Raw genomic sequence first — 9,720 nt, forward strand, 5'->3', positions numbered from 1 at the left:
GCGCCTGGCCTCCCCTGACCCCAGAGCGGGCAGCATAGAGGTGCACGTGGCCACCTGGGCTCCCACGGACCGCAGAGGCCCTGCACTGGGCCCCAGGGTTGGGAGACGCCAAATCGCACCACTGCCGGACAGGCCACTGCTGCCAACCACCAGCTTTGAGGCAAATCTCTGATCTGGTTCAGAGGGAACCCCTCAGCGCACGTGCTGCCCCTAAATGAACCTCGAGCAGAATGAGACGAAGCCAAGGACGTGGGGTGCAGCTCGGTCCAATGGATGGCCAGGCCAGCGTGACCATAAAACGTGCTGACCGTGTCCAGCAGGACACTTCGTCCGTCGTGGACCTGATCCTGATAAAGGATCAACCTTAGAGCTCCGTCAGAAACACGGTGAGCAGCTCCCCCGAGCCTGGGGTCTGCCACAGACACCGCAAGCTCCCCATATGGGGGCAGGGCTCCCACGGCTGGAGACCCCGCTCCCCAGAGGCACACGTACCCCAAGGGTGGTGTTCTGCTTGTTGTAGCTGGCAAACTGAAGGATGCTCTCGGTGGCCATGGCCAGCCCCGTGTGCTGCGACAGCCCCGACACCCAGTTCTGGTGTTTGTTCAGGTATTCCTGAGACGGGGAAGCGCCGTGTTATTTTAAAGGTAAAAGCAAGCCTTGTGCAGCACGTGTGAGGTGGGGGAGGGAACCCTGGCTCTAAGGCTGGCTTCGCCCGCCCTGATCCACTGAAGAGATGGCTCCGCTCGGGCTGCCACTCCCTTGGGACCAGAGCCAGAGCCAGAGCCAGCCACTGTTCCTGCTGGCCTGCCAGGCTTCTGGCCATGCCACTCTCGCCCAGCCTGCATGCACCCCTAGTCCTGCCTACCATAAGCGGTCGGCTCCCCTGGGCCTGCCCCCCAGTCCCACCGCACCTGCCCTCCTGGCCCCTGACCAGCATGCTCACCCCACAGGGTGTCCCATTACCCTGGGCCCGGACCAGTGTTCCTGGTCTGCTAGTTCACACCAGTGCTGTCGGTATTTCCAGCACGCTGTCTGGCTACAGCTCTCTGCAAGGTTGGAAGGAACTCCCCAGGATGCTTTTTGATGATTTCAAGAAAGTACCTGTAGGTGAGACTTGGTGACTGTGGGCGCCCACTTCATGGCCTCCTGCAGGATCATCGCACAGCGCGCAGCGAAGTCCTTGACGATGCTCTGGAAGAGGGTGCGCCGGGCTGTCAGAGCTTAGTGAACACAGGGCTGGACCATGTCCCCCAGAGCCTTGTGTTGAAGTTCGAACCCCCGGCCCACCTCTCGTGCTTCGCAGGTGTCGGGAACGGTAATGCGATAGGGGGCGTCCGGAATGTCGTAGTAAGGCTGGTCCTTGTGAATATCCTGAAAGAACACAGGTCCCTCTTCCAAAGCAGGTCCCTGCGCAGCACCTCCCTCCCTTCCCCCACCCCTCCCATCTGTGATGGGAGCCCCCCAACCCCCCATTCACGGCTTGTGGCATGAGCTAGGCTCAGAAGGGTGGGCGGGGTACTCACGGCGTTCAGTGACAGCGACAGGGTCTGCAGGATGTCCAGCATGGTCTTCAGCACCGTCCCGCTCCAGAGCAAGTGGGGGAATCTGCACCCAGAGCCACCTCTCAGGGCCCAGAAGCCACCTGTCCAAGGAGCTGTGCTCCTTAAGGCCCCTCACCCCTCCTGCTGCCCAGCCCCGGCCCCCCCCCGGGCCCCATCATCTTGGTTATGCGCTGGCCAGACCACTCCCTGCTTCCCACAGGGATCCTCCCTGTTTTCAACCAAGGCCCCTGTACCCTCACGTGGAACATGGCAGGACAGGTGACCCTCGAACAATGGGGGGCTGGGGGTGCCGACCCTCCACACAATAGAAAATTCGCATGTAACTTATAGCTGGCCTGCCGTTTCCGCAGTTCCACAACTGTGGCTTGTGTAGCACTGCAGTGTTTACCACTGAAACCCCCCCGCTGCTCAAAGCAGGTGGCCCTGGGCCAAGGGAAGCAGGCTGCAGGCTCCGTGGCCTGGCTCAGACACGCCCTCCGGCCCTACCTGGATGGGCACATGGTGTCTGCTGCAGGCTCCGGGGATGCCTGCGGGAGCTGCAGGCAGGCTTGGCATGGCAGTGCACTGAGGCTGGCCCAGCCCACCATGAGGGCCCTCACCTGGGAGGACCTGTTCCACGAGCCTGCCGTGCCTCTCAATACAGCAAGGAAAGCCCAGGGTGGAACCAGCTCAGAGTGAGCTCCCCTCCTCCCGAGGGCCTGGGAGAAACTAATTCCACCAGGTCCTCTGGCCGGGCCCTGGGCGGGGAGACGGCACTTAGGATGGCTGTGAGCATCCCAGAGTGAGCCCAGAGCTCTGCAGCAGGGAGGGTGGGATCCCAAGAACAGGGACACGACACCCGGTCAGGAGATGTGCTCTAAGTAGCACCGACCACTCTGAACAGGGGAGGGTTAGACCACTGACTCCTCACTTGCCAACATCCTGTGGGGGCTGCCCCGCCCTTTGAGAGCTGTGACTCTGAGTCCACTTTTCTCTGTACTGATGATGCAAGGTCGACCCTTCCCTGCATCCCAAATCTAGACGTGTGCACACAAACATCCACACACATGTGCACACACGTGAACACACGCACAGCACCAGAAGGAAACCGAGCTCACTTGTCCACCAGCCCGGACAGGTACTTGTCGGCCACTCTCCGGATGCGCTTGTGGATGTGGTTGAAGTTCACCAGCAAGAACTGCGCATGGCGCTCCAGCTCCTCCTCGTTCTCCTTGGTCTTGGCCTGGATTCAGAAGAGACAGGTTGCAGGCCCCGCACGGCCCTGGCAGGCGTGCACTGGCGCTCCAACAAGGCTTACTTTATCTGCCATCATGTTCAGGAAGGCATCAAACACCTTGTCGGCAACGGCGATCACGCACTGCATCATCCCTGCAACAGGAGGGCAGGGCATCAGCAGAGGGGACCACCATCTCATCTGTCGCTGATACAACACTGTCCCCCAAACTCTCAGCTTTACTTGCATTTCCCCCATGGCCCCCTTTCTGTCCCGGGACCCAGTCCAGGGCACCCCTTGGCATCCGCTCAGCACGGCTCTGAGCCCAGTAGTCTGTGCTGATTCCTTAGGCTTTCCAGTCTTTCTGTCCTCCCCACTTCTGAAGGGCACAGGCATCTTGTAGGGTGTCCCTCAATCAAGGTGTGTGTGATGATCGCTCATGCCTGGACCAAGCTCGTGGGATTTTAGATGAAATGCCCTCCTGGTCGCATCTTATGGGAGTAGGGTGAAGTCGGTGCCCCCGTCACTGGTGGGCTGGCCCTGAATGCTCCCTCTACCCTCAGATGCGAGTCCCCAGGTCCAGCCCTCACTCTGGGGCAGGGAGTGGGGGGCAGCGGCTCCCGAGAACCTGTACACGTCAAGCTGCGCAGAGCCCTCCACTTCTCCTGGAAACCATCTATCAGTGTGTTCTGCGGCAGCTGTCCCTCTGGTTCTTGTCGACATTTTCTATCTTCCGCATTCTTTCTCCTTTTAGCAACTGGAATTCCACCTGAAGGCGTGTCCCTCCCCGTGTTTTATTTATTCAACCGTCTAGTCAGTAGGGACTCACGAATGCTCATCATTTGTGTGGCTGCTCCCTCTGGTTGGCTCCTGGGCCCTGCAACACACCTCCCCACCTTCTCCTTCTCTCTTTCTCCTCGTTTCGGCATGACCTTACTTTCTGGCCCTGCAAGGTGCCCTGGGCTCAGCCTATACTCTCCCTGCCCCAGCTCTCCCTAGAGTCACCATTCCTCCACGGAGCCCGGGTTCCTTCTACTGGAGAACAGTGTTCTGACACCAAGATCTGGGCACTGGGTGTGGTCAGTGCTGATGGGGTGGGGCAGAGTTTTAAAAACAACAGCGGGAGAACCACAGTGTTGGCGAGAGAACTGCGAGAAAACACCAACGTTTCCTCCACGACACACCTTGTGTAGCTAGGACGGTTGGTGGCCATCCCTGTGCTGCCAGCGGAGGGGGCTTCCGGGCCCCCCACTGTCCTTCCTCGTCAGCCCCACAGGAGTCAAACCAACCTCTGGACTGCTGTGCAGGGTCACATGGAGCAGCACCTCACAGTCCCTGAGGTGATTTCTCAAAAGATTTCTCCAAGGACTGATTTTTCAACAGAAGAAAAAAATGGTACCCGAGACACCTGGGAATTAGTTCTCCATTAGCAAGAACAAGCTGCTCAAGTCGTCAGTGTGCTGATGGTGCTGGCGTGGGAAGGACTCCTCACTACTTTTTTTTTTTTTAATTTATTCATTTTTATTTATTTATTTGGTTGCGCCGGGTCTTAGTTGCAGCAGTTGGGCTCCTTAGTTGTGGCTCACAGGCTCCTTAGTTGCAGCAGGCAGGCTCCTTAGTTGCGCCATGCAAACTCTTAGTTGCGGCATGCATGCAGGATCTAGTTCCCTGACCAGGGGTCGAACCTGGGCCCCCTGCATCGAACCCCTCCCCCCTGGGAGCTCGGAGTCCTATCCACTGTGCCACCAGGGAAGTCCTAAGACTCCTCACCACTAACTGTATCAGTGCCAAATTTATTAACCTTAGAATCATTACTCAGCATTCCTCAAAACATTTTCCCACACTGTTAATCAACCAAACCTTGTGGATCTAGCAAATCAAGGATGCTTGTAAAAAAAAAAAAAAAAAATCATCCATCCAAGGGCACTTGGAGAGTAAATTAGAAGAATGTGTAAAAAAGAGTAAATCCATTGAATATGTTCAGACTGGGGAATATATGCAGGTATGTGTCCATTGACTCCAGGAAATTTCAGAAAGCATGATTCAAAAAAATGACTTTAAGAATAGTAAAACACTGTTCATTGAATCTGAAAAGCTAATTCTTTTTGCAATCAATCAATAAAAACAATATTTGTTTAAAAAGATTCTATAACATAACTTCATGAATAATTTCTTCCTAACATTTTAGGAACTAGTTTAGTTTCTTAAAAACTTTTATTCTGAGAATACTTGAAATGATTGCTAATACCATTTACTGAATAAATGCATTATTACATGAGATACATTAAAAAATTTGTGGATTGAGCATACTAAATTTCATCAAATATTTAAACACATTTATAAACTCCATCATATTCTTCTAAGCATTTAATTAAAGCACAGGTCTAATATTTCAGTCTCTTCAATTTTTAAATACCTTATAAATCAGCACATAGACCAACACAATGATGCTACAATTTATCGTGTCCTTATACTAAAACTGGTAAACAGTGCCAGTACTATGCATTTAATTTTTTTCTTTGCTGCCTCAATTTTAATATCTCTTCATGTTTTAATTCCTATTCTTATCTTAGGTTCACCTCAGTAGGGTTTTGGTGATGGGCACATTTTGATACCCTAGAGAGGTTAATTCTGTTTCTGTCTCCCTGGGAGTATCGTCCTGTTGGGACTGGTCACGCCAAGGCCCTGTGAGCCCAGGGTCTGAGGACACTGCATCCTGGGACTTGTCAGTCCTCATGTTTCACACAGACTTTTGTATCCTGAAACTTTCCCGGAAAAGAAGGATGCAGTCTTAAATCAGATGTGGCCCACAGGTCCTGGCATGCTGGAAACGTGTGGTAGCGAGTGGGGTCTCCTTGTGGGCAGCAGGCCTGCTGAGGTGTGGAGCCCCCATGGCAAGAAGAGGGATGCCCCCCAGCGAGCTCTCTGCTCTCCACTAACGAGTGCCTCTAACAGGCTGCTCGTGGGACGTCTCTGCCCATCACCTGTTGGGCGCCCTTCCTACCTGGTCACTCTGAGACAAGGTGTGACCTTACACATGTGCCCCGCCTCTCCCTGGACCATGTGGCTCTTTCTTGCTGCTCCCTCTTTCTTGATTGCATGAGAAAAACAACTACACGTCCCTACTTCACGAACACTTTAGTGGGAGAAACAAAATCATGATATCGTATATATAATCATACATAATATATATGTAATCTCCTAATGTATTTGGATATATACGTCCTAGTATATTTGCCTTTCTTTTAAGCAAGATAATAGAAATACTGTATCCATGCTCGAATTCTGATAATCTGTTAGTTGGGAGCCCCTGCAGCCTGATTCTCAGTCCTCTCAGCCTGCCTCAGACGCCTGAGAAGCACTACTGCTCCCTGGCCACAAGATGCCCCAGGTCCATCCAGACCGTCCGAGGAGCCCAGGGTCCCTCAGCAGAGGACGGTGTCTGGGACTGAAACCTGGGGGCTGGAGCACATCTGAGCATCAGTGCTTCTACTCTCGGGCCCCTGGCAGCAGAGGCAGAGCCAGAAAGATGTATATGTTTTAGAGTCAAATGTTTTATACTGATCTTTCCAATGTAGTACATAGCCTCATGAAACTATTTTCTTGACACAGACAGAAAACAGGATGCAGTATTCTTTTTTACACTATTAAATCTCAGTTCATTACGAGAAGCCCGCAGGAGTCAACTTACCAGACTTGTCTTTCTGAATAGCTTTATCCTCAAAGTAGCAGAACATTACCTGGAAGCGGTCAGGATCTGTCGAGCGCAGGACCCTACAGGGAACAGCTCAGAGTGAGTCTGAAGCTCTGATCCCCCAGCAGATGGAATGCTGCCCGGGTGGATGAGACTGTGAGGGCAGCCGCCCCCTGCGAGCCAGGGGTTTTAAGGGTCACATGCACAAGGTCCTAATGGCACCGGCTGCATGTCCATCAGCCAACGGCGCATCAGGCAGCCACCAAAATGAGAGGCAGCTCTCTGTGCTGCTACAGAATATTCGAGACTTCCGGCTGGGAGGAAAGGGCAAGGTGCAGCGGGACAGGTGTGAACAGGTATGATCCCACATCCCGCTGTGTGCGGGTGGGATACACGCATGAGCACGTGGCTGATTTCTAGAAGGGAAAGCTAAGGGACGGCAACAGGGGGCCTCTCTGGACTCAGGGCCAGCAAACGGAGACGTGCATTTCTCCTCCTTAGCATCTTTTCTACCATCCAATGCTTTTCTTCTCTATTCTGTTTTACGCACCACGGACATTTTTACAAGTAAAACAATATCCCTACCCTTGAGGAAAAAAGGAAGAGAAAGGAAAGGAAGGCATGTGCTTGAACCAGGGCCCCGGTGCAGGGCGCTTGGCATCTGGGGCTCCACTGAGACGGCCAGGCGCGAGCTCAGCAGTGCGCGTGGATGACGTCCGCACCCACCCTCTCAGATTAAGGCTCCACGGGCGCCGGGGGCTCAAGCGCAGACACTCTCCAGTGCCCTCGTGCACATGGCGAGAATGTGTGCTGTTGTCTGAAAGCTCTCCTGATAACTGGTGGCTGGGATCTAAGCCAGGCTCTGGACTAAAGGCTTCAGGGCTGCCTCTCGGTGCTGACAGGAGTCCAGGGGACCTGGCAGGCAGCTTCGGGCAAGTGCTGGGCTCTCAGAACCACCCGCCAACTAGAGAGCCTGCCCGAGAGCCCTGGGTCACCGTGGGGCACACCGGGGAGTGGACACAGCCCACAGCCCTGCCGGCAGGTGCTGGAGGCCGAGCGGGCCCAGAGGCCTCTCCTGGAGCTACACGTGCCAGGATTAGACCCAGGCTTTTGCTGTTTCGGTTTGGCTTGGTTTTTCTGTGAAAATATATTCTTTGTAAAAAAAAAAGACCAGAAGGAATGATACTAACCACTACGGATGGTGCTAGTGAGCAGAGTGGGTTTCTTCCCTCAACTATTTCCACGGTTTTGTATAATGTTCTCCTATTACTTATACAACTGAAAAAAAATGTGTAATGAAAAAAGAAAATTCAAAGCTCCCTTGGCTGCGGGGACTCTGGGACTGCCGGGAGGAGAGGACTGAGGGTGGGAGGACTCACTCCCACTCACCCAAAACAGCTTCCATCTGGTTTATATGTCAAGCTTCCAAGCAAGATCCAATCTACCGGAGGGTCTCGCGGCACCAAATAAAGGTTAAATAAAATAGTGGCGTTGTCCAAACATCCCTCGCTTTAAGAATCAATACTTTCTGTTTTAAGTGGTTTGAGAAAGACCTTATTCTGTATCTAACTGCACCTGTCTTGTTACCTAAACAAATGTCCTCCTGCAGCCCCCCACAGCGGGTCCACAGGGTGGGCGGCTGGGCTCTGGACGTCCTGCTGCTGCTTCCAGTCTCCCTTTACAGGGAGGCAGCAGGCACTGCCCTGGAGACGATGTCGGTCTCAGGCCAAATCAGGGACCGTGACCTTGGGCAGCTTCTTTGAGCGCCTGGGCCCTGGTTCCCTCCTGTGAAGTAGGGTGTACAGTGCCCACCTTGTGGGCTTGCTGGGGGGGCCTGTCAGCGCATGGAGCTCGTGCAGCGCCTGTGGGGCCGGTGCTCCATCCATGTTAGTGCTTCTAGCTGTCAGCTCCCTGTGGTTGCAGAGGCGTCCTGAGTGTCAGGTGCCCCAGAGGACTGTTTGGAGCAGCCCCCCACTTCCCGTTTGCTGTCTGTACTCCAATGTGGTCCTGGAACCAGCCTGGGGGGTGCCCTAGAGCGTCTCAGAGAGGGCTGGTTCCCGGCAGAGGCTCCAACCCATCAAGTGCACTGAGTTTGTGGCAGCTCTGGTGACAGCTCAGAACCTGTTCCCTTGGGGAGGTGGCACCAGCGTCAGACCCCTGGTGTGTTACTACACGTGGCATCCAGTGATCAGGAAGGACAAGCACAGGAGAAGAGCAGAAGGGGTTGGGGGTGGTTTTTCTAAGACAGCTTACTTGTTAGGAGGAACTGAGAAAAGCCCAAGCCTGGAAGGAACACAAGCGTAAGACCAGCTCAATCGGGGGTACGGGTGGCGAAGCTCACGTACCTCATGTATTCCAGCCGGTAAACGGACAGAAGGTAGGTGGACATGGCGAAGTCCAGCTTGTTGATGAGGGCGGACACCTCGGGGGCCGGGTCCAGCAGGTTGATGATGGTGCTACGGAGCTCGCTCAGCTCGGCCTAGGGACAAATGCCAGGACTGCTTGGGCACGGGAGGGCGTGGCTGCTCCCCCAGATGCAAACCCCGGGGCCGTGCCCGTGAACCAGACATGCAAGACTGGCCCTCACTGTCCCAGAGGGCTTCCCGAAACCCTGCCCGGTACCACCCGTCTTTGGCAGGCAGGCATCCTTACGGGGGTGACTGTGTCGTTCTTCATGGCTGAGTTGTACTGAAGGACAGACCGCAGGGGCTCTTTGCTGGGAAAGGTGAGCAGGGGGGACTTGGTGGCTATTTCACAGACGCCCTCGTACCACTCTTCTGGCCAGAGTCCTGCAAGAGAGCATGGGCTGAGGTGCCTCCTGGATCGAGAAGAGCTCTGGCGGGGCCCACGCTGAGCTTCTGGAGTCGTGGGTCCTCTGGTTGAGCCACTGTCCCAAAAATGTGGCATAGAAACGAGTGTGTTTCCTAATGGGAGCAGGTTTCCCTAAGGTATGTGGTGTTCCCAGAACCCTAAACGACTTCGGGAAGTGTTCCCTGAGGAGGCGGCAGCCGCACTGGGCCTGTCTTGTGCGTGGGCACAGGCACCATTAGTCGGGCCCTTTCGTATCTTGGTCCTTACTCTGCACTGTCCTCCCTGGGGCAGCAAACGTCCCCTACCTGACCCCTCCACGGCAAATCCCATCAGCACAGAATAGAGCCAGAAATCCCGGAAGAGCTTCTGCAACCGTGGCTTCGCTTCTTTGATGGGCAGCAACCGCCGGGTGAGCTGATGGGCCGAGGAGAGAGGGAGAG

General features: G+C 54.6%; 1 protein-coding gene across 4 annotated transcripts in view; it reads right to left on the reverse strand.

Annotated features, from left to right (window-relative positions):
- PI4KA (phosphatidylinositol 4-kinase alpha) overlaps positions 1–9,720 on the reverse strand; it is a 94,947-nt gene that overhangs the window by 22,641 nt on the left and 62,586 nt on the right. For all 4 annotated transcript variants that reach the window (XM_060028499.1, XM_060028497.1, XM_060028498.2 and 1 more), the window contains 10 exons: positions 9,586–9,694; positions 9,122–9,258; positions 8,815–8,948; positions 6,467–6,549; positions 2,860–2,930; positions 2,660–2,784; positions 1,524–1,605; positions 1,288–1,371; positions 1,102–1,191; positions 493–612 (listed from right to left, as the gene is read on the reverse strand). In XM_060028499.1, coding sequence (XP_059884482.1) covers positions 493–612; positions 1,102–1,191; positions 1,288–1,371; positions 1,524–1,605; positions 2,660–2,784; positions 2,860–2,930; positions 6,467–6,549; positions 8,815–8,948; positions 9,122–9,258; positions 9,586–9,694 — 1,035 coding nt within the window. The remainder of the gene's footprint in view (positions 1–492; positions 613–1,101; positions 1,192–1,287; positions 1,372–1,523; positions 1,606–2,659; positions 2,785–2,859; positions 2,931–6,466; positions 6,550–8,814; positions 8,949–9,121; positions 9,259–9,585; positions 9,695–9,720) is intronic.

Source organism: Delphinus delphis, chromosome 13 (genome assembly GCF_949987515.2).
Source record: "Delphinus delphis chromosome 13, mDelDel1.2, whole genome shotgun sequence".
Lineage (NCBI taxonomy): Eukaryota > Metazoa > Chordata > Mammalia > Artiodactyla > Delphinidae > Delphinus > Delphinus delphis.